Source organism: Somniosus microcephalus, chromosome 3, assembly GCF_052327205.1.
Source record: "Somniosus microcephalus isolate GS21.2 chromosome 3, FLI_Smic_1.0, whole genome shotgun sequence".
Lineage (NCBI taxonomy): Eukaryota > Metazoa > Chordata > Chondrichthyes > Squaliformes > Somniosidae > Somniosus > Somniosus microcephalus.
In genome coordinates, this window is record NC_140989.1 from 279,783,334 (window position 1) to 279,811,195 (window position 27,862).

Here is a 27,862-nt window from a genome sequence, read left to right on the forward strand (position 1 = left end):
TACATAAACCAGAGAGTAATTAGTTTGTTGCTAACTGTGTATAAAGACAATGCAGATGGAAAACAAATTGAGATTCCTGCAGACCAGGCATGTTCAGTAGACACATATCTGACTTCAAACAAACAATTCTTTCCCTTAGATCAGGTTCTTTGAAACTGCCACTCTGTGTAATCAGCTCACTCCCTACAGGTTATTACAGAATTCCTTAAACAACAAAAAGCCCAAAAGCAAGATACACAACATTTGGATAAACATCTGGTCATGTTATGCATGTCCCCAGGGCTTGAATGGGCAATTCCTAGGATTGGAGTCTCATTGGACACTGGAGATTTGACATTCCACAAGCAGGAAGGACAGAGTCTCCAGCAACTCAGCTCCCTCACTACTGCGCTGAAGTGTCAGCCACATGATGGGCTCAAGGCCAGAAATGGCACATAAACCTACCACCTTCTGACTCAGGATTCTACCAACTGAGTCAAACAAGCAATTCTGAATAACATCTAAAAGGATACTGTGGCTCAGTTGATAGCACTCTCACCCCTTAGTTAGAAGGTATGGATCCTCACTCCAGTCAAGGGCTGAAGCATGTAAATCACAGAATCACAGAAACCCCACAGTGCAGATAGAGGCCATTTCGGCCCATCGAGCCTGCACCGACACATATTCCACCCGATCCCCGTAACCCCTACACCAACACATATCCCACCCTATCCCCGTAACCCCACATATTTAATCCCCCTAACACTAAGGGTCAATTTATCATAGCCAATCAACCTAACCCGCACATCTTTGGACTAAGCCGACACTACAGTGCAGTACTGAGGGAGTGGTATACTGTCAGAGATGTTGGCCCCAATAATGGGGAGCGGGGGGGGGGGGGGGGGGGAGTCTGTTACTATTTGTTGATTCATGGGATTTGGGTCTTGCTGGCAAAGCTAGCATTTATTGCCCATCTCTAATTTCCCTTGGTGGTGAGCCACCTTCTTGAACCGCTGCAGTCCGTGTGGTGAAGGTACTCCCACAGGGCTGTTAGGGAGGGAGTTCTAGGATTTTGACCCAGCAACGAGGAAGGAACGGCGATATACTTCCAAGTCAGGATGCTGTGCAACTTGGAGAAGAACCTGCAGGTGGTGGTGTTCCCATGCGCCTGCTGCCCTTGTCCTTCTAGGTGGAGGAGGTCACGGGTTTGGGAGGTGCTGCTGAAGAAGCCTTGGCGAGTTGTTGCAGTGCATCTTGTAGATGGTACACACTGCAGCCACGGTACACCGGTGGCGGAGGGAGTGAATGTTAAAGGTGGTGGATGGGGTGCCAATCAAGCAGGCTGCTTTGTCCTGGATGGGGTCGAGCTTCTTGAGTGTTGTTGGAGCTGCACTCATCCAGGCAAGTGGAGAGTATTCCATCACACTCCTGACTTGTGCCTTGTAGATGGTGGAAAGGCTTTGCGGAGTCAGGAGGTGAGACAACTCACCGCAGAATACCCAGCCTCTGACCTGCTCTTGTTGCCACAGTATTTATGTGGCTGGTCAATGGTGACCCCCAGGATGTTGATGGTGGGGGATTTGGTGATGGTAATGCCGTTGAATGTCAAGGGGAGGTGGTTAGACTCTCGCTTGTTGATATCGCGTGGGAAACCCAGAAGTAAGTTCAGTGCATCTGTCAGTGGCATTTTAACTCAGCCAGCTCATTATCATTTTACTTCCGGGTTTGCTGTCCAATGCATGGCAGCGGGCGTGATGAGAACCTGTATGACGCAATCACGACTCCAGTATTTAAAGGGCCAATCCAAAGATGGAATTTGGAGGAGATGGAGTTGGAAACAACAGAAGACAATGGATTCAGGAGGCTCAAAGGCTGCACCCCGCTTCAATGACGCCTCGCTTGACGTGCTGCTGGGGTCAGTGAGGAGTCAGAGAGAGATATTATTCCCCAGCAATGGGAGAAAGAAACCTACTGCTGCCACCATGAAGGCGTGGCTGGAGGTGGCCAAGGAGGTCAGCAGCAGGATTCAGTGCAGGAAGCGCTTTAATGACCTAAACCTGTCATAAAAGGTGAGTACAGTTGCACATTCTCCTACATCCTGCTGTGTGCGTCACTCCCACCTCACTCTGCCTTGTCAAGCCTATTCCATCACCCACTTACCTTGCACATGCCCCCATCCTTCTCTTTCTATGCACTTCCTCAAATCCCCATCTATCCATCCACAACTCCCTCTCACCCTCATCCTTATGCAATTTCATGCCTCACCCTGCTAGTCACCCTCACAAAATGCACTGCATCCATCGGTGAAGACATGCCATTACAGTCACCCATAGGTCTGTTCTTTCCCTCATTGCAGGAGAAGAGAGCACAGAACAGGAGGGAGGGGGAGATTTCCCAACTCACAAATGCAGAGATCAGTGGAGTTTCAGCATTCCTGGCTGTTGGAGATGGGGACCTCCCAGCTACCTGGTGACATAATTAAATATCAGCGACCCGCATGTTATACAGCACTCAGTCATGTTGACTTAATTTCAACAGCAAATTAAATATGATCATCTTCATAATGATAAATTGCAGCATTTTCATCTTGCCAGGACTAATTCATATCTTTTATCTCTGACAGGGCCTTCATGCATGCAGCAGCAGTCGGTGTAGGTCACGGACGACGATTCCTCAGAGGAGCTGATTACTTCTGAGGGTGCACCGTCACAGGACTCAGCTCAGATACTCGCACTTCTGTGGTCCAGTTAGACAGATAGCTGGCTTTTTACCTGGTGCAGATGGTGGGGGCAGAGACAGCAGTGGAGAGTCTGTGTCGGAGGGCACAGCCCTGTCCAAGCTCTGCTCAGTTGGACACAGATGCTGTACCCCAGGGGCCGTCGATGAAGAGGAGAATCATTGAGTGGCAGCAGAGAAAGTGCGATGTACTGACAGGCCTTTCAAGCACATTGACCATGATTCCAGAGAGAATGGAGGTGTCTGCCTCAAACATGAGTGGGTTAATGTTGCAGGGCAATGTGATGATGTGTTTCTTCACGGATAGAGTGGCCAGCTCCGTGGAACATTAAACGTGGCAATCAAATGAGTCCTTGCACTCCTTGACCACGGCTGTGCAGACTCTGGATGACAACATATCTGCCACCTTAACTAGGATGACAGATACCTTAGCCTTGGTCTTACAGAGCCGCGCTGATCTCCAGCAGAGTGGTAGCAGTGAAATGCGGCTGGACCATGAGAGGGATGATGGCGAAAGGGGACATGGAAGTGAGGACTCCATTCAAAGTTCTTTCACATCTCACCTGTTGCTCCCCCTTCAGTCAGTACCTGACCTGCTGCCTCGTCTCCCGATGGCCCTGCACAGGTGCAGGTGAAGCAGTCTTTGGCGGGGCCCTCATGCGGTCGTCGGCCAAGAGCATCTCAGCAGTCAGAGCAGGGATCTGAGCAGCCTGCCTTTACCTCTGCTCAAGCCACAGGGGTTGCACCACATAGGAGCGGAAGGAAAAAGAGGCAAGCTTTGTAGTTGCACAAGGGTATGCACATGTGCTTTTAACATTTATGTGCTTTAACTAAACAACAGAAACTTATTATTTTGCACCACTTTCCCGTCTTGCCCATTCTTGGTTAATGGGTGGCAAGTAGCTTTTTTACTTGCTTGATGGTGAATGGGAAGACATGAATTGACGGGGACCAATGGGGGGATGTGCAAGGAGTGGTTGGTTGTTTGCAGGACTGCTTTGCGTCAGTGGCATTGGGGCGGGGGAAGAGTGTCCGTTGCATGTGCTTCTGACATCGGTCCATTGGTGCAACCTAAGTGAACCTTGCTTTAATAAGGACATCCCTGGCAGCAATGTGAGCAGCTGGTGCTGCATTGCTCTCATCACCCTCCGCCTTCTCATCTTCCTCATCTTGATCTGCCTCCTCCTCCTCCTCAGAATCATCCGAAGAGGATCTGAGCTCCGAGCCTTGATCCTCCTGCAGGTCCAAACCTCACTGCTGTGCAACGTTGTGCAGGGCGCAGCACACCACGATCATTCTGGAGACCCTGGCTGGTGCGTACTGAAGGGTGCCTCCAGATCTGTCTAGGCACCTGAAGCACATCTTCAGCATGCCGATGGTTTGCTCCATCACAAATCTGGTGGTGATATGGCATTCATTGTAGTGCTCTTGGGCTTCCTTGGTTGGGTTTTTGACGGGAGTCATTAGCCAAGTTTGAAGTGGGTATCACTTGTCTCCAGCAGCTACCCCTTAAGTCTGCTTGCAGGTCCGAAGATGTCAGGAAGCTTGGACTGCCGCAGGACGAAAGCATCATGGCAGCTTCCTGGGAATCTTGCACACACTTGCAGAAATATTTTTTTGTGGTTGCACACCAGCTGCACATTGATGGAGTGGAAGCCCTTGCGGTTGACGAATACTCCTGGTTGTTCTGAGCATGCCCGGATTACCACCTGTGTGCAGTCGATGAGGCCCTGCACCTGTGGGAAGCCAGCCAGAGATGCAAGCGAGTGCCTGCTCATTCTGACTGGCGCCACCACAGGCGAAGTTCACATAATTGCCAGCCCTGGCAAACAAGCCTTTAGTTACCTGTCATGCATTTGTGGGTCGCCGACTGACAGACTCTGGATATATCTCTGGCAGTGCCCTGGAAGGATCCGGAGGCAAAATTTTAAGGGTGGTGTTGACTTTGACAGCCACTGGTAACGCGTGGCCACCAGGTCCATAAGGCAGCAGATTTTCTTCTAGGAGACTGCAGATGTCTGCCACCACCTGAAGTGAAAACCTAAACCTCCTGAAACATTGTCAAGGAAACTCAGCCTCTGCCTGCACATCCTGTGTCGCTGGTAGTGCCTCCTGTGAGCTGCACCCCTCTGCTGATGCCTTCTCTCCATGCCCAGAGAGTGTGGTAATGTCAGAGACTGTGATGATGTCAGAGTGTGGTGATGTCAGAGATTGAGACAATGTCAGAGACTGTGGCGATGTCAGAGATTCTGGTGATGTCAGAGAGTGTGGCGATGTCAGAGATTCTGGTGATGTCAGAGATTCTGGTGATGTCAGGTAGTGTGTTGAGGTCAGGGGCTGATGTAATGTGAGTGTGGTAATGTCAGAGGGTGTGGTGATGTCAGAGGGTGTGGTGATGTCAGAGGGTGTGGTGATGTCAGAGGGTGTGGTGATGTCAGAGGGTGTGGTGATGTCAGAGTCTGGTGATGTCAGGGAGAGTGGCGATGTCAGGGAGAGTGGCGATGTCAGAGAGTGGCGATGTCAGAGATTGAGGCGATGTGAGTGTGGCGAAGTCAGCGTGCGGCGACGTCGGGGGCTGCGGCGACGTCGGGGGCTGCGGCGACGTCGGGGGCTGCGGCGACGTCGGGGGCTGCGGCGACGTCGGGGGCTGCGGCGACGTCGGGGGCTGCGGCGACGTCGGGTGCGGCGATGTCGGGTGCGGCGATGTCGGGGTGCGGCGATGTCGGGGTGCGGCGATGTCAGAGAGTGCGGCGATGTCAGAGTGCGGCGATGTCAGAGTGCGGCGATGTCAGAGTGTGGCGATGTCAGAGGGTGTGGTGATGTCAGAGGGTGTGGTGATGTCAGAGGGTGTGGTGATGTCAGAGAGTGTGGTGATGTGAGGGTGTGGTGATGTCAGAGAGTATGTCCATGTCAGAGGGTGTGGTTGTGTCAGAGGGTGTGGTGATGTCAGATGGTGTGGTGCTGTCAGAGTTTCTGGTGATGTCAGAGATTCAGGTAATGTCAGAGATTGAGGTAATGTCAGTGATAGGGTTGTGTCAGAGAGTGACAAGAGGTTGGTGATCAAAATTAGGGCACATGGAATTGGGGGTAATATACTAGCATGGATTAAGAATTGGTTAACAGACAGAAAACAAAGAGTAGGGATAAACAGGATGACATGAAACTTGTCATTCATGTGGAAATGACTTATGAAATGATACTGGGCGGCCTGCTGGTGGCGCTGTCCAGGGAGAGTATAAATACTTGGGCATGGGCCTAGCTTGCTCAGGACATTCTTTAACAGGAACTAGTGAAGGACACAACTAGATCTCCTTGTTGAAAAACAGTTGATTAAAGCCTTGTTTAATACTTAGACCAAGTGCCTAGTAGTTTTCTTACGTCACAGGTCTTTTTCAGGATGGCAGGCTGTGACTAGTGGGGTACCGCAAGGATCAGTGCTTGGGCCCCAGCTATTCACAATCTATATCAATGATTTGGATGAGGGGACTAAATGTAACATTTCCAAATTTGCTGATGATACAAAGCTAGGTGGCAGTATCAGTTGCGAAGAGGATGTGAAGAGGCTTCAAGGGGATCTCGACAGGCTCAGTGAGTGGGCGAGAACATGGCAGATGGAATATAATGTGGATAAATGTGAAGTTATCCACTTTGGTAGAAAAAACAGAAAGGCAGAGTATTTCCGAAATGGTGAGATTGGGGAATGCAGATGCTCAAAGGGACCTGGGTGTCCTTGTACATGAGTCACTGAAAGTGAATGTGCAGGTGCAGCAAGCCATTAGGAAGGCAAATGGTGTGCTGGCCTTCATTACAGGAGGATTTGAGTACAGGAGTAAAGAAGTCTTACTCCAATTATATAGGGCCTTGGTGAGACCACACCTGGAGTTCTGTTTTGGTCTCCTTACCTAAGGAAGGATATACTTGCCATAGAAGGAGTGCAACGAAAGTTCACGAGATTGATTCCTGGAATGGCGGGACTGTCGCATGAGGAGATTGAGTAAACTAGGCCTGTATTCTCTTGAATTCAGAAGAATGAGAGGGGATCTCATTGAAGCATACAAAATTATTACAGGGCTTGACAGGATGGATGCTGGGAGAATGTTTCCCTTTGCTGGGGAGTCTAGAGCCAGGGGCCACAGCCTCAAGATAAAGGGTAGGCCATTCAGGACTGAGATGAGAAGAAATTTCTTCACACAGAGGGTGGTGAATCTTTGGAATTCTCTACCCAGAGGGCTGTGGAGGCTCAGTCAATGGGTATATTCAAAACAGATTCGATAGATTTCTGACAAGTAAGGGCATCAAGGGATATGGCGATAGGGCCGGTGAATGGAGTTGAGGCAGAAGATCAACCATGATCTCATTGAATGGCGGAGCAGGCTCGAAGGAGTGAATGGCCTACTCCTGCTCTTATTTCTTATGTTTTTATGTTCTTATGAGGTGATGTCAGAGGGAGTGGCGATGTCAGAGAGAGTGGCGATGTCAGAGAGAGTGGCGATGTCAGAGAGAGTGGCGGTGTCAGAGAGAGTGGCGATGTCAGAGAGAGTGGCGATGTCAGGGAGAGTGGCGATGTCAGAGTGTGGCGATGTCAGAGACTGTGGCGATGTCAGAGTTTCTGGTAATGTCAGAGTTTCTGGTGATGTCAGAGAGTGAGGTAATGTCAGAGATTGAGGTAATGTCAGAGATTGAGGTAATGTCAGAGATTGAGGTAATGTCAGAGATTGAGGCAATGTCAGAGATTGAGGTAATGTCAGAGATTGAGGTAATGTCAGAGATTGAGGTGTTGTCAGAGATTGAGGTGTTGTCAGAGAGTGTGGTGTTGTCAGAGAGTGTGGTGTTGTCAGAGAGTGTGGTGTTGTCAGAGAGTGTGGTGTTGTCAGAGAGTGTGGTGATGTCAGATAGTGTGTTGTGGTCAGAGATTGAGGTAATGTGAGTGTGGCGATGTCAGCGGGTGTGGCGGTGTCAGCGGGTGTGGCGGTGTCAGCGGGTGTGGCGGTGTCAGCGGGTGTGGCGGTGTCAGCGGGTGTGGCGGTGTCAGCGGGTGTGGCGGTGTCAGCGGGTGTGGCGGTGTCAGAGGGTGTGGCGGTGTCAGAGGGTGTGGCGGTGTCAGAGGGTGTGGCGGTGTCAGAGGGTGTGGCGATGTCAGAGGGTGTGGCGATGTCAGAGGGTGTGGTGATGTCAGATGGTGTGGTGATGTCAGAGGGTGTGGTGATGTCAGAGTGTGGTGATGTCAGAGTGTAATGATGTCAGAGTCTGGTGATGTCAGGGAGAGTGGCGATGTCAGAGAGTGTGGCGATGTCAGAGAGTGGCGATGTCAGAGATTGAGGCGATGCGAGTGTGGCGATGTCAGCGTGTGGCGATGTCAGCGTGCGGCGATGACGGGGGCTGCGGCGATGTCGGGGGCTGCGGCGATGTCGGGGGCTGCGGCGATGTCGGGGGCTGCGGCGATGTCGGGGGCTGCGGCGATGTCAGAGAGAGTGGCGATGTCAGAGAGAGTGGCGATGTCAGAGTGTGGCGATGTCAGAGTGTGGCGATGTCAGAGTGTGGCGATGTCAGAGACTGTGGCGATGTCAGAGACTGTGGCGATGTCAGAGTTTCTGGTAATGTCAGAGTTTCTGGTGATGTCAGAGAGTGAGGTAATGTCAGAGATTGAGGTAATGTCAGAGATTGAGGTAATGTCAGAGATTGAGGTAATGCCAGAGATTGAGGTAATGCCAGAGATTGAGGTAATGTCAGAGAGTGTGGTGTTGTCAGAGAGTGTGGTGTTGTCAGAGAGTGTGGTGTTGTCAGAGAGTGTGGTGTTGTCAGAGAGTGTGGTGTTGTCAGAGAGTGTGGTGTTGTCAGAGAGTGTGGTGATGTCAGATAGTGTGTTGTGGTCAGAGATTGAGGTAATGTGAGTGTGGCGATGTCAGAGGGTGTGGCGATGTCAGAGGGTGTGGCGATGTCAGAGATTCTGGTGATGTCAGCGGGTGTGGTGATGTCAGCGGGTGTGGTGATGTCAGCGGGTGTGGTGATGTCAGCGGGTGTGGTGATGTCAGCGGGTGTGGTGATGTCAGAGGGTGTGGTGATGTCAGATGGTGTGGTGATGTCAGAGATTGAGGTGATGTCAGAGATTGAGGTGATGTCAGAGATTGAGGTGATGTCAGAGATAGGGGTAGTGTCAGAGAGTGACAAGAGGTTGGTGAACAAAATTAGGGCACATGGAATTGGGGGTAATATACTAGCATGGATTAAGAATTGGTTAACAGACAGAAAACAAAGAGTAGGGATAAACAGGATGACATGAAACTTGTCATTCATGTGGAAATGACTTATGAAATTATACTGGGCGGCCTGCTGGTGGCGCTGTCCAGGGAGAGTATAAATACTTGGGCATGGGCCTAGCTTGCTCAGGACATTCTTTAACAGGAACTAGTGAAGGACACAACTAGATCTCCTTGTTGAAAAACAGTTGATTAAAGCCTTGTTTAATACTTAGACCAAGTGCCTAGTAGTTTTCTTACGTCACAGGTCTTTTTCAGGATGGCAGGCTGTGACTAGTGGGGTACCGCAAGGATCAGTGCTTGGGCCCCAGCTATTCACAATCTATATCAATGATTTGGATGAGGGGACTAAATGTAACATTTCCAAATTTGCTGATGATACAAAGCTAGGTGGCAGTATCAGTTGCGAAGAGGACGTGAAGAGGCTTCAAGGGGATCTCGACAGGCTCAGTGAGTGGGCGAGAACATGGCAGATGGAATATAATGTGGATAAATGTGAAGTTATCCACTTTGGTAGAAAAAACAGAAAGGCAGAGTATTTCCGAAATGGTGAGATTGGGGAATGCAGATGCTCAAAGGGACCTGGGTGTCCTTGTACATGAGTCACTGAAAGTGAATGTGCAGGTGCAGCAAGCCATTAGGAAGGCAAATGGTGTGCTGGCCTTCATTACAAGAGGATTTGAGTACAGGAGTAAATAAGTCTTACTCCAATTATATAGGGCCTTGAGACCACACCTGGAGTACTGTGTACAATTTTGGTCTCCTTACCTAAGGAAGGATATACTTGCCATACAGGGAGTGCAAGGAAGGTTCACGAGGTTGATTCCTGGAATGGCGGGACTGTCATATGAGGAGATTGAGTAAAGTAGGTCTGTATTCTCTTGAATTCAGAAGAATGAGAGGGGATCTCAATGAAGCATACAAAATTATTACAGGGCTTGACAGGATGGATGCTGGGAGAATGTTTCCGTTTGCTGGGGAGTCTCGAACCAGGGGCCACAGCCTCAAGATAAAGGGTAGGCCGTTCAGAACTGAGATGAAAAGAAATTTCTTCACACAGAGCGTGGTGAATCTTTGGAATTCTCTACCCAGAGGGCTGTGGAGGCTCAGTCAATGGGTATATTCAAAACAGAAGTTGATAGATTTCTGACTAGTAAGGGCATCAAGGGATATGGCGATAGGGCTGGTGAATGGAGTTGAGGCAGAAGATCAGCCATGATCTCATTGAATGGCGGAGCAGGCTCGAAGGGCTGAATGGCCTACTCCTGCTCTTATTTCTTATGTTTTTATGTTCTTATGAGGCGATGTCAGAGGGTGTGGCGATGTCAGAGGGTGTGGCGATGTCAGAGGGTGTGGCGATGTCAGAGGGTGTGGCGATGTCAGAGGGTGTGGCGATGTCAGAGGGTGTGGCGATGTCAGAGGGTGTGGCGATGTCAGAGGGTGTGGCGATGTCAAAGGGTGTGGCGATGTCAGAGGGTGTGGCGATGTCAGAGGGTGTGGCGATGTCAGAGGGTGTGGCGATGTCAGAGGGTGTGGCGATGTCAGAGGGTGTGGCGATGTCAGAGAGTGTGGCGATGTCAGAGAGTGTGGCGATGTCAGAGTGTGTGGCGATGTCAGAGACTGAGGTCATGTCAGAGATTGAGGTAATGTCAGAGATTGAGGTAATGTCAGAGATTGAGGTAATGTCAGAGATTGAGGTAATGTCAGAGAGTGTGGTGATGTCAGTGATTGGGGTAATGTCAGTTTGGGAATCTGGTTAAGAATGTGATTGAATGATATAGGTACAAGAATTGAGAGACTGAGAAAAAATTGACTGGGTGATTGTCACTTGGTGGAGACCAGCTTCATTTTTCATATGTAAAGAGTTTTGCACTTTGATCACTCTCTTGAGACCCACCTGCAGTATAAATTACCGTACAACAGTCAACAAGTGGAACCGCTTAGTCAAACTAGCTTTTCAGACAATTACTGTTTCTAAACGAAGCATACATTTGGCATAGGATTGCTAACCACCCAGAATTTCCCTGGAGTCTCCAGGAATTAAAGATTAAACTTCTGGTCACTGTTGAGAGCAACCAAAGAGAAAAATCATCGGGACATCATAAAAATGTTGTGTTTTTTTTTAAACTTTCTTTAAACATTTTTGTTTACTAGTTATACAAATATTGGGCATAGGGAAAACGACTGTTTAACTTGGCTGGACAGTTGGAGGTGGGTGATCAGGTGATACAGCTTCCAGGAATGCATCCAAAGAGCTGGCAACCGCAATTTGACAAAAAACATAAATCTCACTTATCGGATAAATATTAGCCAGATAATGGAAAGCCAGAAGTTAAAGAATTTCTGCAAGAGCCGTAAATGAGAAATGTTACTACAAACCATTATCAGGACGAAGTCTCCATCACCTGATTGCTTATTGCTGAGTCCTATGTTTTCAACGTTTCTTGCCTTACTCTGAAGAATAGTTTATTAAATTTAATGCTTCTTTGCTTGAATATTAAGATGTCTTTGTTGCAAACAACTACCTTGCATTTTTTTTTTTATAAAGAGGTTTGTCCAAACTGGGTGAAATTCAGATATTTGTCAAATTAATCAACAAGGCCAATCTCGCTCCCTTCAGGTTCTCAGCTTGAACCTTTACTCCTCCCCTGTTCCTGTCAATATAAATCTATACTGAGATAGTGTAACCCCAATCACAGGCTGCAGATCAAAAAATTAACCAATTTATGACCATTACGCTACTGGCTCCGAGAATCATTTCACAGTGCTGGAATTTTCATAACAGGGCTTTATTTTAAGTAAGGCCTTTAAATCCAGAGCAGGAGGACTACAACTTAATAACATATTTTTCAGTGTTATTATCTTCACAGCTTGAACTAGAGTGACCAGGCTCAACAGTGTCGACAATGCGTTAGGCTATTTTATTCATTTTCAAATGGAACTGTAATATTTGTAATAAAAACAAAATATTCTGGAAACACCCAGCCGGCCAGGCAGCATCTGTGGAGAGAGAAACAGAGTTAACGTTTCAGGTCGATGACCCTTCACCAGAACTGAAAAAGTTTGAGATGTAACAGGTTTTTAAGCAAGTGCAGGGGCAGGGAAAGGGGGAGGGGAGGAAAGAACAAAGGGAAAGTCTGTGATAGGATGGAAGGCAGGAGAGATTAAATGACAAAAGGGATGATGGTGCAAGGCAAAGGGAGATGATAATGGGACAAGTTAAGAAACAAAAGATGAGTCTAGATGAGGTGTAAATGGGAATGGCAGAATGGTCGACAGCTGCCATCTGGGAAAAAAAAGGTTCAGAGGTTATGGTCTGAAATTGTTGAACTCGATGTTGAGTCCAGAAAACCTGTTACATCTCTAACTTTTTCCAGTTCTGACGAAAGGTCTTTGACCTGAAACGTTAACTCTGTTTCTCTCTCCACAGATGCTGCCTGACCTGCTGAGTATTTCCAGCATTTTCTGTTTTTATTTCAGATTTCCAGCATCTGCAGTATTTTGCTTTTATAATATTTGTAATATCAACTGTAATTTCTTATATTTATACAGCACTTCATCACATTAAAATTCGCCAAGAACACAATGAATTACTTTTAAAGTGCAGTAACTGTTGTTATCAGCCAGTCTGCACCAGCAACATCTCACAAATAATGAGATGAATGATCAGCTAGTCTGTTTATCTGGTGATTAAGGGAGAAATGTTGGCCAGGACACAAAGAAAACTCCCTGATCTTTAAATAGTGCCCTGAGATCTTTAATATCCACCTGAATCACAAGTTCAGAGGCAGACTGGGCTTCAGGTTAACATCTCATTTACTCCACTGGAGTGTCAGTCTAGATTATGTACTCATACCATGATGTGTGCTCAAACAAACAATCTTTCAAATGACATGTGAAATAATAAATTAGCCAAAGGGAAAAATGAGCAGACAAAATGCCCTAAAATGTGGATAAATGTGAGGTTATCCACTTTGGAGACAAAAACAGGAAGGCAGATTATCTGAATGGCAATAGATTGGGAAAAGGGGAAGTGCAACGAGACCTGGGTGTCCTTGTGCACCAGTCGCTGAAGGTAAGCATGCAGGTGCAGCAGGCGGTTAAGAAGGCAAATGGTATGTTGGCCTTCGTAGCGAGAGGGTTTGAGTACAGGAACAAGGATGTCTTGCTGCAGTTGTACAGGGCCTTGGTGAGACCACATCTTGAGTATTGTGTGCAGTTTTGGTCGCCTTATCTGAGGAAGGATGTTCTTGCCATGGAAGGAGTTCAGCGAAGATTCACCAGGCTGATACCTGGGATGGCAGGAATGACGTATGAGGAGAGATTGGGTCGATTGGGCTTATACTCGCTGGAGTTTAGAAGAATGAAAGGGGATCTCATTGAAACTAATAAAATTCTGACAGGACTGGACAGACTAGATGCAGGAAGGATGTTCCCGATGGTCGGGGAGTCCAGGACCAGGGGTCACAGTCTAAGAATAAGGGGTAAGCCATTTAGGACTGAGATGAGGAGGAATTTCTTCACCCGGAGAGTGGTGAACCTGTGGAATTCTCTACCCTAGAAGGCAGTAGAGGCCAATTAATTAAATATATTCAAGAAGGAGTTGGATATATTTCTTAAGGCTAAAGGGATCAAGGGGTATGGGGAGAAAGCTGGGACAGGGTACTGAATTTGGATGATCAGCCATGATCGCATTGAATGGCGGAGCAGGCTCGAGGGGCCAAATGGCCTACTCCTGCTCCTATCTTCTATGTTTCTATGTACTTACGTAGATCTCCGAAAGTTCCCTTTGTTACGTTTTTAGCTCGTAGGATGGACACAGTTAATCTATGGGAAACTTGGTGTTCTACCTGGAAAACAGATAGGAAATTAGAGGTTAAACTGTGCAGACCCTCTTTAAACAGGCTCTGAGTTTCTTTAAAAAGGTTTCAAATTTAGGAAATATGAAATCTGACACAAGTCACACCCCTGTTTTCATAGTTACCATAGTTATGTGCATGCCACTCCTTTAAATCCATGAGTGTACAGCATGCACACTTCTTTATGAGAGTTAAAAGGCCCTTTTATATTTAGTGGTTCAGTTGTTTAGATGTAGATTGCTAAAGCAGACTTTCTTATCCCGAAGGCAGAACTACACTTCAGTACAAATAAGGAATGAGTCTTAGTAATGTAAATGCAGAGAGATCATCAAACGGGCATCATTCTCCCACAAGCCAAGCCATAGAACCACCATACCTAGAGGAGCACCAGGGTAGCAGTTAGTACTCAATTTCAATAGTACTTTCCCCCCACTTGCTCCACATTTCTCTGATGACCCACAGGAGAGGAGCAAGTCCAACTGTCAACCCTATGTTAAAGCAGCGACAACATTTCTCCGATAACCTATTGGAGGGGAGTACGTCCAAGTGGCAGATTTGAGAACTGGATCGGTTTTATTTCTCCAACATGATTGGGAGCACTTTTTTTCCCTCTATTTTAAAACACAAATAGCAAATTTCCCCAACACATGGCAGAACGATTGAAGTAAAGGTTCGACTTTACAAAGACACCGAGCAAAATTCACGACAATGGAAAACAGATCTAATTCCCGACAGCTTTTCTGAACAGTTCTCGAGACAATTCAGAGTCACGCCTCCGCCTGTCAAAAGCAGGTTTTAGCTGCCTGACAAGCATGAATTGCAGCTCTAATGTGTTTATCATTCAACAGCATAACCAGTGCTTCCAGTGACGGGCTGCAGCAGTCCAAAAACAAACTGAAATGTTGATACATACAGTTGTGAAGATCTGAACTGCCTTAGGTACAGGAGTAGTTAATACTTTTGACCTAAATACAGAGTACAATAAGTGGCTTCCCACATTCACAGCAGTAATCATTCACTTTGGTGTCCTACACCAAGCCCTAAAAAGCTGATTAAGACTACAGCCAGTTGTTAAGGCACAAGCATGGTATTTCTCTACTGTGTCCAAGAGCACAGTTTCACTTTAAAGAACAGTGTGATCGCTAGATATTGTAGGTCAGCCCTACTCATGGCTGCCAAAGAATGGAGATGCTCACCCTGAATTAGACCTCAAGAATGGAACAATGCAGGTTGTTGAGAATTCTGCAGGGACCACAGAAAAGCACAGAAAATCCTTAAGTTCCTTTACACAGAAAGGAAGAAAACCTAATCAAATCTCCAAAAAGGTAGATTCAAAACATATTTACTATATATAGATTGATTTACCAGGACGGCACGGGAGGCAAGATATACCCACAGTCCAAGAGCCAGGAATATCGCAGGATTAGAACAACGTGAATTCTCACCCTGCATAAAGGCATTGAATGTTTTATTCTCGCAAGAGCCAATGGAGAACTACACAACATGATGACGTTCAAGTCAATTCTTGACAATATTGTGGCGCTTTTCTTCCAGTAGACAATGCCGAGCAATAATTTGTAGACAAACTGCATCAAGGGTGTTCTGAGAGGCTTGGTTCAATCCTCTTTCATAGTCTTAATGGGATAATTGAAGAGGTGGAGTTTTACAGAGAGCTCAACCAGATCACCCTGTCAAGCAGACAGCGCAAAGAACTTAGCTGTGACTTAGAGGCCGTGTATCATTAGTGCTGCCAACGCCCAGCTCCTAATCATCAGCGGGACCGTAATGTCATTGCTTTATTAAAAGGAGAAAAGTGAAAACTGTTAAGTATGTGTATTGTATTGAACAATTAACACAAAGACTTAAACGTATAACTCAAACAGGTCTTTACTGGTTGGAGGTAGGGACTGCACGTAGGTCTTTACTTCATGCCCACAGGCGGGAACTGAGGGGAGATCAGTACCCACAGTACTATTTATACCCCTATGGCCAGGAGTGGTACTGCGTATCACTACGCCCTACAAGTAGTGCAGTCCTGTCCATAGGTTCAAAGTAGCACACATATTACATACACAACATTCCTCCCTTCTTAGCTTTACAGTCATCTCCCCATTTAACATAACGTAATAACATATATAACTTCAGGTTTACATAACAGAATAACATAGATACATAGATAACTTCATGTCAAAACAGATCACAGATTCAGTCTCTGCGGAAAACAGTTCACAGATTCAATCTCTGTGGTGGAGTCGGTTCACGTTGCTGGAGTGACTCATTCAATAGTCCTTCCATGGATTTAACAGTTTGAACTTCCGAACTGAATTGGCTCCGTTCGGAGGGACCACGTGTGTGATCTGGTAGAGGTAATAATGGTTCAGATGGGTCATCTTCTGTTTCGACTTTTCCTTTTCTGCTTCTTGGAGACTCTCTGGGCTCCACTGTCAGCTGCCAGCTGCATGCGCAGTTCCTCCTTCTCTTCCTCCTTTTTCCGTAGTAGAGCCACCTTCTCCCGATGTTCCGTAGACTTTCGGTGCTCCGCCATGATTTCTGTATGGTGGGAGTTGAAGTTACAAGTTGGGCAGGACAGGACATAGTAATATTCGGTGTCGTCCTGATCTAGGCCAGCGAGAGGGTCTTCTATTTCCTCCATACCCAGCTGGGCGTTAGCCAGCTTTTGTTCCAAGTCCAGACATCTTTCCTGAAGAGACTTCTTCATGCGTACCTCTTCATCCAGCTTTTTCTGGGCTTTCAGCAAGTCGTTTACTAATGACCTCATTTGAGATTTTACTACTTCAACTTCTTTTGGAGATTGATTGATCGGACTATTCAATCCCTCTACCGGAGCAGCTGTTTCAGCGGTCTGTTGTTCTACGTTGACGTGAGTCAGCGTACTTTTGGCATCCAAGGGCTGCTCTGTTGCAGTCATCTCAGTCTGTGTTGCCACCTCAGCTCTTCCAATAACCTTTGAGAGCTCCGAACCCCTTTCGTTTGAATATTGAAGTTCGTGTTCAAGTTTTTCCCATTTCAGAGTCCTGTCCTTCAGCATATGCAGGAGTTGGCTGACCGTTAACTCCTCTGACATCAGACGTTTTGTGTGCTCCTGCTCCATTTTCTCCATCAGCTGCTTCTGTTGTCTTTCCAGATTCTCCAACTCGATATCAAAGAACTCTTTCGTTGCATTCAACTCTTGCTCAAAACGGCGAAGCATTTGTTCTAATTGCTGTTGTAGTTTGAAATGGAGTTGAGTTCGAGCCCGGTGTCCCTCAGAAATGGGCATATCAGTAGACTTGCCAGACTCAGAATCCACAGTTAAACTATGTTGTTGTTGCTCAGTGGAATTCTGTGCTGAAACTTTGTCTTTTGCACCTGAGTTGGGCTTACCATCATCCGTTCCAGAGTCTGGGCCGACTATCTTCACCGAGTTCTCACTCGTTATTGTTTGTAGGAAATGCCAGTCCATATTCATTTTCCTAATCCACTCCCGTCCTAGTAGTGGAGGACCTCCTTCAGATATCACATATAAGTCCATTATTTGACTGTCTTCGCCCTTGTGGACCACTGCAACCTCTATTTTCCCGATGGGGTACACTCTTTGCCCCGTGTATGTTTCCAATATAATCCCCGTATCCTGTAGGGGAATATGTTGGAATAACTTTCCGTAATCTTTCTTATTTATGACCGTCAATGCCGATCCAGTGTCCAATTCCAGTTTTACTTGGACTCCTTCTATCTGAAGAGTGACCCAAATTGTCTGGAGGTCTGCACCCTTACCAGCGTTGAGTACTCTTAAGCTAGCCAGTTCATTACTGCTAGCGTCTGAATCGGACTCCTGTTCGGTCACCTTGTGTACCTTTGCGTATTTTCCTTGCGGTGACTTCTTGTTGCTGGTCTTCTTCCCTGACCTGCATACTCTAGCTATATGTCCAAGCCTACCACAAGTTCTACATTCTTGGTTTTTAAACCAACACTGGTTCTGATCATGCGTTGTCTTTCCACAACGATAACATTTGCCAGAACTCACACCCAATTTGTGTGCACTGAGCTCCGGTGACCGTAGCTGCATTACTGCCGTGCCTCTCGCTGCGGCTTCGTGTGCTGCTGCCATAGTGACCGCCTTCTCAAGCGTCAGCTCATTCTCCTCGAGCAGTCGCTTTTGTGTATCCTGTTTAAATAAACCACACACAAATTTGTCTCGTAGTGCATCTGTCAGTCCCGTTCCAAACTGGCAATATTTCGCAAATTTACGCAATTCCAGCAAATATTCAGCATTGCTTTCATGCTGTAGCTGCCTTCTGTCGTAAAATTTAAATCGTTCCGCTAGCATCAGCGGCGTGGGGTTTAGATGATCTTTCAGGACAGTAACAATCTCATCGAACGTCTTATCCGCCGGTTCATCTGGTGATAACAGGTGTTTCAATTGCCCGTATGGCTTCGCACCCATTAAATTTAATAATGTTAGAGCTTTATCTTGGTCACGAATTTTATTGGCCTTACAATAATTTTTTACTCTTTCAACATATATGGCCCAATCTTCGAGGTCACTATCAAAGGTGCTAATATTCCCGTGTTTAGGCATTGTAGATTTGCAATTTCTCAGATTTTATTTTCTTTACCTGTTATCAAAGATGGCGGCTTCCCGCTCTTGCCGTCGTCCTCCGCCCACAAAATGGCGGTTTTCCCGCGCTTGGCGGTCTTCACCCGTCCCCCGACGCCGTCTCCCTTCAGCCCCCGAGTGCGGCCCTTATCTTCGCCGCGATCGCCCGAGTGCGGCCCTTATCAGCGGATGCGATCGCTGGATCGCGAAGTGGCTCCCGACCGAAGCGGCTCTCGGCCCTTATCTTCTGTGCGATCGATAGCCCGCGCTGTGCACCGCGGCTCTCGCACCTTGAGCTTCTGCAGCCGCCGCGCCTTTCAGTCCGAGTGCGGCCCTTATCTTTGGTCCCGATCGCTGGCCCGCGCTGCGCCTCGCACTTGAAGCGGCTCCCGGCCTCTGGCTCACCCGCTCGCGCGGCTCTTGCTCGCTCCCTCCCGGGCTCTGGCTTACCCGCTCGCGCGTTTCACCGCGGCTCTTATCAGGGATTGCAATCGCCCTTATCTCCCGATCGGTGGCCCTGTCTTTGCAGCCAACGCTGCTCGGCTTACCCACGAGGTTATGGAGGCTTCAGGGTCCTAATGCCTGTCGCTTCCAGTCGCTGGAAGCTGTCAGGATTTCTGCTGCCCTTCAGTTTTGAGTGGGGTGTTGAGGATTGAAACCTCTCTTCAACGTCCTGTCTTTGGACGAAGCCGCCGTGGAATAACTGCCGCAGGGTTCGAACCGACTCGTCGCCAGTGTTAAGTATGTGTATTGTATTGAACAATTAACACAAAGACTTAAACGTATAACTCAAACAGGTCTTTACTGGTTGGAGGTAGGGACTGCACGTAGGTCTTTACTTCATGCCCACAGGCGGGAACTGAGGGGAGATCAGTACCCACAGTACTATTTATACCCCTATGGCCAGGAGTGGTACTGCGTATCACTACGCCCTACAAGTAGTGCAGTCCTGTCCATAGGTTCAAAGTAGCACACATATTACATACACAACAAAAACAAATCACTGTTCAATCTCTCCTCTAAATATTTTCAGAAAAGTAGGATGCAAGGAATTAAAATTACTAGCACTTGGAGAGGGTGATGCATGAGACTGCACCAGCTAACGTAAAGGGAGCTTGCTGAAGAAGCAACCTTCAGTCAGCTGGCAGTAGCTATTACTAAAGAGGCACAAGGCCTCTAACTAACACAGGAGGGAATACCTGACCTCCACGCTGCCCATCCAACAATATTGCAGAGAACCATCTATAATCAATTGAGCTCAAATATTAACCATATAATATACTCAAATTCATGACCTTCTATTAAAGGGAAAAGTCTTCAATTACTAAAAAAAAATCCTATTTTGAAAGAATCAAATAGAAACCAAAAGCAAGACTTGTGATCAACATCTTAGGGATAAGATCTCTTGACCCATTTACTTCTGTGGCCCAATGTTGCTTTACAATTTATGTTCAAGAAACACTAGGGGCTGGATTTTGTCATTGGGGGCGGGTTGGGGTTGGATCAGGTGGTCGGCGGGTCCCGCCCCCGCCTCCGATATGAGGCGGGACAATTGAGTGATTTTGCCCTAATTAGGCACTTGAATTCCAGCATGTGGGAACCCCTGGCCCAATGAGTCTTTTGGTCTTGAAACTCGCCTCTGATGACGTCATCTATGCAGCTGCATTTAAGGCCTGCAAGCAGCCTTGGTTCATTTTCTGCCGAACTACTTTGATGCTGAGACTTCTGAAGGATTATTGGTGCAACCATGGCAAGCTCAAGGCCCAAGTGTGCACCCCGCTTTGATGAGGACTCCCTCCAAGCTCTGGCAGAGGGAGCAACAGCGCATAAGGAAGTGCTGTTTCCTTCTTCGGGAGGAAGAAACCTCCCCAGCAGACCAAAGCTGTGTGGCTGCAAGTGGCACAGGAGGTGAATGCCATCTCAATGTGCAGTAGAACCTGGCTGCAGTGCAGAAAGAGGTTTCATGACCTTCTCCGCACAGGAAAAGTATTACTTCACCATGACCCTCAATCTGCTCCCCATCGCCTCTCATCCCCACCACTCTTCATTGTCAACCTCCTCCTCTACATCCCACTTGACCCTTATATCCCTGCACCCTTAACATTCCCTCTCTCTCTCTATGTTCACATTCACTTAACTATTCAACTATGCAGGCCTCACACTCCCCATCACTGTTATGTTATGCCAACAACTTACAACACACAGGGAGGGCCCTTGGTCTTGGGACATCACTCCATCTTTCTGTCCTTCTAAGCATCTATGCTATCGATTCGCTACACTCACTCCTTCATTCTCACTCAAACTCCACTTGTGTCCCTCATTGCAGGAAAAGAGAGCCCACAATAAGAGGGAAAGGGCGAAGACAGGAGGAGGGCCAGCCTCAATAGCCCAGCTCACCAGTGCAGAGGAGGTGGCCCTGGAGATCGTGGGAGTCGAGGAGGATGCGCAAGTGGGGGACAGACAGACGGGCGCATCAGAGCAAGCTGGTGACAGAATAATTTTTCATCTCTCTCTCTCATTGACATTGCATGAGTGACTGATCTTGATTCTAATGCTCTAACAGATTGACTTATGAGCATCTGCACAATTCGATGTGCATGCAACGTTTATCTCACATGTCTAACTCTTTCCTTTACTCCCCCACAGGACCATCATCAGCCCCCCTTCCCCACTATCCAGGAGGAACAGCCTGAGCCACCAGACTCCTCAGAGGAAGCTGCAACCTCTGAGGGCGCAGCGTCAGCAGAATTACGCACACCCAGCACCAGCAAAGACACTCACACCTTGGTGGGACCTTCGGGAGATAGAGTAGTGTTGTCACCTGGTGTATCACAGCTCACAAGTGAGCATCAGCAGATGGTGGAGACAGGGACAGCAGTGGAGAGTCCTCGTCGGAGGGCGCAAGACTCTCCCAGCTCGGCTCAGCTGCATGGCGACCCTGTGCCTTCGGGTCCATCCAGAAGGAGAGTGGTGCTGGAACTCCAGGAACAGGTGCAGGAGTCTCTGCAGGTTTTGTCTCCAGGGTCGTTGCAAGTGTGGAGCGGATGGAGGAGTCCATCGCTAACATGAGCAGAGCCTTTGTGGAGGCATTGGCACATGAATGCATCACCACAGAAATGTTGGCAACCTCCGTGGAAAGGATGGCTACCTTCGTGGTAAGGCTGGCTCCCGTAGAGGAGAGGATGACTACTGTAGAGGAGAGGATGACTACGGTAGAGGAGAGGATGGCTACGGCCATGGAGGAGCTAAGTCGTCAGGGTCTTGAAAACATGGTCATTGTTCAGAATAGACTGACATCTCTGGAGGAGCGATGGTCAGCTATTGAGCAGAGAAACCAGAGCTTCATGGAAGTCCTCTGGAGTAGGACTTCCAGTACAGAAATGGGTCCTCATGGCCCCCCTGAAGTGCAGCAAGGTCCTGTCAAGCCATTTGCTAGCTCTGAAGTGGGGCTGACCCATGAGAGGGATGTTGGTGGCAGACAATAAAGGAAGTGGGGACTCCTCTCCAAGCGCTCACACGACCATGCCACTGCAGAGCCCACCAGAGTCCTCACCCTACTGAGATCGGCGTCTCAGCCCCTGCACAGCCGCAGGAGTAGCAGACTGTTGGTGAGCCTTCACAGGCTCGCAACCCCAGAGGACGCCCACCAAAGGTGTCAAGACAGGAGCAGCATGAAAGTGAGCAAGGGGCCTCCACATCTGCTGAAGCCACAGGGGAAGCACCACGTAGGAGCACGCGTAAGAGGATGATAAAGCACAAGTAGTCACTTGGGTGTTCTGTTGTGTTTAATTTTGAAATGCCATCCGTGAATTTGTGTGATATAAAATGACTTGATGGCAAACTGTTGATGTTGTGGGCATTGTCATTTTGCAAATGGGACTTCCACATTGAGGGCTCAGGGCGACTTGGAATTGTCAGTATGGTGGTCAGAGTGATAGGAAGCCACAGGTTCTTGTCCATTGTCAATGGTGTGGTAAGAAGGTGCGAGGCAAATGTGTTCGATTGGGCAGCCTAAGCAAATCTGGCCAAGATCAGTGCATCCCTTGCATCCTGGGCAGCAATGTTCTCGTGTGCTGCTGTCGCTGGTTGATCCGCCTCCGCAAGCTGTTTGTTGTCGCTCTCCTCCTCCTCAGCTGAGGAGGCTATGCGATGAGCCACTTGTATCTCAGGCAGCTGCAAGCCATGATGCTATGCCATGTTGTGAAGCGCACAGCAGACCACGACGATTCTGGAGACCCTGGCTGCTGAGTACTGCAGGGCTCCACCTGATCTATCAAGGCATCTGAATCGCATCTTCAGCAAGCCGATGGTTTGCTCAATAATGGATCTGGTGGAAGTGTGGCTACGGTTGTAGCGCTCCTCAGCTTCGTTGGATGGCCTCCTCAACGGCATCATTAGCCACGTCTTCAGTGGATAGCACTTGTCTCCAAGTAGCCATCCACAAAGTTGGTCTGGCAGACTGAAGAGTGGAGGCACACTAGACTGTTGCAGGATGAAGGAGTCATGGCAACTGCCGGGGTACTTGGCGCAAACATGCAAAATTTCCTTATTGCGGTTACACACCAACTGCACGTTGAGGGAGTGGAAGCCCTTGCGGTTGACAAAAATACCTGGATTGTGATGGAGTGCCTTAAGGGCCACATGTGTGCAGTCTACAATGCCCTGCACCCTTGGAAAGCCTGCCAGATTAGCAAATCCAACCGCACGCGCGGTTACACTTGCTTGGTCCTTGGAGAAGTTGATGTAACTGTGGGCGTTGGCAAAGAGGGCATTGGTTACCTGCATGATGCAAGTGTGTACGGCCGCCTGGGAGATGCCGCTGATATCTGCTGTTGATCCCTGGAATGAGCCTGAAGCAAAAAAGTTGAGTCGTAAGGGGTATCCACCCGCTCCTCTGGGCTCCAGGTCTTGCTGTAGCATTACGCAGATGTCACCCACTACCTCTCGAGAAAGTCTGAACCTCCTTTGGCACTGCTGCTCAATGTTGAGGTAGCTCATCCTCTGTCTGTAAACCCTGTTTTGGGGGTATCTCCTGTGGCGATGCCCTTCCCTGCGCTAGCGCCTTCTGGCCTGTGCAGTTTCAGGTGGGTGAGCAGCAGGTTGGCGCTCCTGTTGTTGCTCCTGCTGTTGTTCCAGGTTCTGCTGCTACCGCAGCTGGTCTTCATCCGAATCTGATGTCCAGGAGAAAAGGAAATAAATGGTTCCCATGCTGCAGGTATATACCTCAGTTGAGGAAGCGCTCAGTCAAGGTGGGGAGAGGGGTTTCCCAGGAGGTCACATTGGAGATGTATCTCAGCTTCAAAACTTCCACAATGAGTAGGCCTGCAAAAAGTTCTTCCAGACCTGAGAAAACAAAGTTCTGCCACCTGCAAATGATCATTGTTGAATACTCCTTTTTAATGGTGGAGCTGCAGCTGTTAGTAAGCCATCCACTTGTGAGCCCGCCAGGATTAACTGGTGTGTTCCAGGGGAGACGTGCAGCATGCGGGAAATGTGTTAAACTCAGAAAGGCCTCTCAAAATGGCATTATAGAGGCACTTAAGTGCTTGTTAAGATCCTTAAGGGCCTATCCCACCTCTTGAAAAGGGGTCTGAAAGGCTGCTTTTGGGAAAGTTGTTCGGAGGCGGGCTGGAGGCGAGATCGGAGCCCGACGCTACTTTTTGCAACTTTCCCACCTGACCTGCCTCCAAACCCGACTCCTCGGGCCTGGCAAAATCCAGCCCTAGGTGTGAGTGTGTGTTCTCTATATGGGAAAGATGCACTGCATCTGTAAGTGATTTGTGGTTGTCTGTGTGGTAGGCTACCTTTATATGGTGTGTGATAAGACTTCAAAAGCAGTGACGTTTTCAAAATATTCATTCCCTTTTAGTGGTTTCACTTTTTATTGGATTAAATAGATGATAGAAAATTGCAGCTGGTTTCACACCTCACCACAAAGTAAGTGCAGACTTGGAAAGCCATTTGACCAACCTCAGCTGATTCATCCAGCAAGAAAGACCCACAGTCCTCGCATTATATCATCCAACTGGCTCTTGGATGACTGTATAGCTTTCACTTCAATTTGAATGTCTTCTCCAGTTGCTGATTACTTTTTTATGACAAAATTCTTCCTGACATCGGGGTCGATTTTGTGGAACCTGTCGGGAAGGCGGCGGGACTTCCCCTTTCGGGTTTCTGACCCGCCTACTTCAACGTCCGGCCAATCCGCGTGATTTTCTCTTGATTGACCTTGTTGAGCCCGCTGGGCGGGCTCAGCAGGCCAATTAAGGGCCACCTGGCAACAGGTGACATCACAGACTGAAATTTCATCTGTCAAGATTTCTGACAGATGAAATATCAGTGTCTCACAGCTGTTTGAAGCTGTCAAACACTGACACTCTGAGCCGAGTCCTTCTACGCAGACTCAGTTAGAAATCTCAGCAGCACTCAAAGCTGAAGGCTGTCACTTTTGACAGATCGCAGCCATTCAGCTTTCAGTTCCAGCTGAGTGATGCGCTCCCGACGCCTAGAGGAAGAAAGGCTGTGAAGGTAAGTAAAGGCAAATAAAAGTTCTTTACATACTTTAGACACACCAAACACACTTACCTTTGCACTCATGCACCCATCATTCACCTGAGCGCCGACATCGCGACCCCTCCAACTCCTTCAACCCGACGGCCCGCCGCTCCAACCTGGCGTGGTTTGGAGCCGTTGGGAAACCCACACGAAACGCCTCAAAATGGGGATTAGGCTAAAAACTGCCTGTTAACTACCTGTTAACAGGCAGTTAATTGGCACTAATCCCTTCCCGCCTGGTTTCGGCGAGTCCCAGTGCGGGGCAGGTACCTGCCGCCCCTGAAACTTGTGGGGCGGGGTTTTGGGCGGGATGGTGTCGGGACCCCCAAAGTCAGGATTTTCCCCCCCACACGCCTGAAACCCCGCCTGACGGCTCCCCGAAAATCTAGCCCATCATCTCTAAAGTCTCCTTTCACCAGTTTGAACTTACTGTCACAGCCTACCTTGAACCAATGTTCTGTATTTACCTTTTCCATACTGTTTTTTAATATATTACTAGCATATCATCAGTGGCATCATTCAGAACGAGTCTGAGGCTTTATAATAACAGGGGCCTTATGCCAAGTGGTGTTACCAGGGTCTCAAATGTATCCACATTGGGGTCAGTCCTGGAATCTCGGAGCATAGGGTCCAAGAGTACTGGAATGGGGGTCCCCGAGTCCAGCAGTGTTTTGAGGGGTTCCTAGGATCTGGAGAATACAGGAGAGGAAGGTTCTAGACACACTTTGGCAGCTCCTGGGAGCGGGTTTGTGTAATCTGGTGGTATTGGGGATGAAGGTCTCAGGATCTGGGAGTATTGGGAATGCAGCCATAAGGTTCTGGGAGTACAGAAGAGGGTGTCCTGGGGCCAAGTAGGATAGAGGATTTAATTTTGGGGGTCAGAGTCTAGCAGAATTGAGGGTTTCTGGGATCTGATAGGATGGAGGTGGGCAAGAGTACAGCAGCCTTGTGGAGAAGGGGGGAATTGGGAGAATGGAACTCAAACAGCCACTGACCCCTTTTCGAACCATCAGGCCCCAATCCTCTACTATGTTCCTATCAAATCAGCCTCCTCCCTCGTCCACCCGCAACCCTATATTTTCCCTCAAATATCCTCACTACAACTTTTCCCATGCTCAGCAAGTTCATTTCTTTATGTTCCTGCCTTAAAGGATTTCATTGTAAATGACCTGCTTCTTAAAATTAATATATGTGCAGCAGTGTAGAAGCAGGAAAGATAGTGCACAATTAATTAGTTTGTTGACTTATGCAGTCACTAATAAACATGAATTATCATAAGCAAACAAAATTACCTCATAAAATGCTCAGAAGATCATTCTTTTGTGCAGTATTTGAGTTTGTAAACATGTAAAATTCCCAATCTTTAGTTTATCTTGAAGTCTTTTGGAAAATGCAAAGAAACTCTCAAATCCTCAAAAGATACAGGGCCACATTTTGTATCTTTCAATTGCTGTTAGCGTACATATTGCATACTGGGAAATTCTACAAGCAGTACTTTCTCAAATGCACAGGTGCGATTGAAACCTTGGTCGTAACAGTTGTGAGGCAGAAATATCCAGTGGAAATCTAAGCTTTGAGACAGGCTGAGGCCCTAAAGTAACATTTCAGTGAAAGTATTATGGGTAAATTTAATCATGTTATAGTAAAATATGGAACTTTTTTGAATTTTGGACATTAGAAATTTCAGTTGCTGAAAAAAGGACATTTTTTAAAGCATTTTGAATAATTCAATTGGTTCATCGACAAATCATCATGATTCAAGTTGACATAGCAAAATTGAATGGGAAATATTGACATAACAATTTACAAAGGGAAAAGTTAAGACAAAAGTGTGACCAAAACTCATGGCAACAGGATGTAAGGTTTGTGGACAGGAAATTCATGCCCTATGCAAGATCGTTAATAGTACAGGAAACTCTTTCTTATCCGGCACCGACAGGACCGGCGTGGTGCCGGTTTATCAAAAAGTCCGGATTACAGAGAGGTATAGTAAAAGGTACGAGAGCTCCGTACACCGCAACAAATCCAGGCTTCCCTGTTGCTTAGCAACAGGTGCAGGAACCTCGGCCACAGACCCAGCGTCCCTGTTGCTTAGCAACAAGTGCAGGAACCCCAGTTACACAGCCACAGATCCAGCAACGGCCACTAATATGAAGTAAAACTTACCTGAACCTACTCCTGAATTTTGCCGGTTAACAGAGATTTCCGGTTATTTAGGTGCTGGTGAATCGAGAGTTTCCTGTATATAGATATCCTTCTAGTAGGTCCCTTCTCAGTTTCCATCTTTCAAGGTTAAACAGCCCAGTTTCTCTCGTCTTCCCCCATAGCTCAATGCTACAATGTTGGGAATCAACTTCGTTACTATTCTCTGCATCACCTCTATGACTTTAATATTTCCCTCATGTTGGTGACCAGAACTAAACACAGTGGGTGGATTTTTAACCCCAAAGAAAGAGTGGGTTGAGGTCAGCTGGGAGGTTAAAAAGTTAAAAAACTGAATCCTAACCTCAACCTGCCTCCAACCCACCGACTGGTAGGCGGGGGGCAGCTAACCCACTCACAGGAGGCGGGTCGTCCATTTAAATATTATGAGTCTGGCCTCATGGTAATCCACCATTACAAATTTAACTCTGGCTGGTCGGGTTTCCCAGGCCTCGGGGAACCCGCCAGCTAAAGGAAGGCGAGGACTGCTGAATCCAGGAGGCAAGTGCCTTTCCACTTACCTCCTGGATCCAGCACCCCTGCCTCACCCACCCCCCGCAATCAGACACCCCATTCCAAGCTGAGGCCTCCGATCTCCCCACTCCAGCTCCCGACCAGCCACCCCAATCCCTCCCTCCCTCCTCTCTGCTGCCTCGTGCCGCAGCTTCTCCCTCTGG

The 27,862-nt window shown here is 47.9% G+C and overlaps 1 protein-coding gene across 1 annotated transcript in view; it reads right to left on the reverse strand.

Annotated features, from left to right (window-relative positions):
• The window catches only part of LOC147121997 (cytosolic phospholipase A2-like), a 225,818-nt gene that overhangs the window by 133,546 nt on the left and 64,410 nt on the right, over nt 1-27,862 (reverse strand). Inside the window, exon 3 of the mRNA XM_085982614.1 lies at nt 13,741-13,822. Coding sequence (XP_085838740.1) covers nt 13,741-13,822 — 82 coding nt within the window. The remainder of the gene's footprint in view (nt 1-13,740; nt 13,823-27,862) is intronic.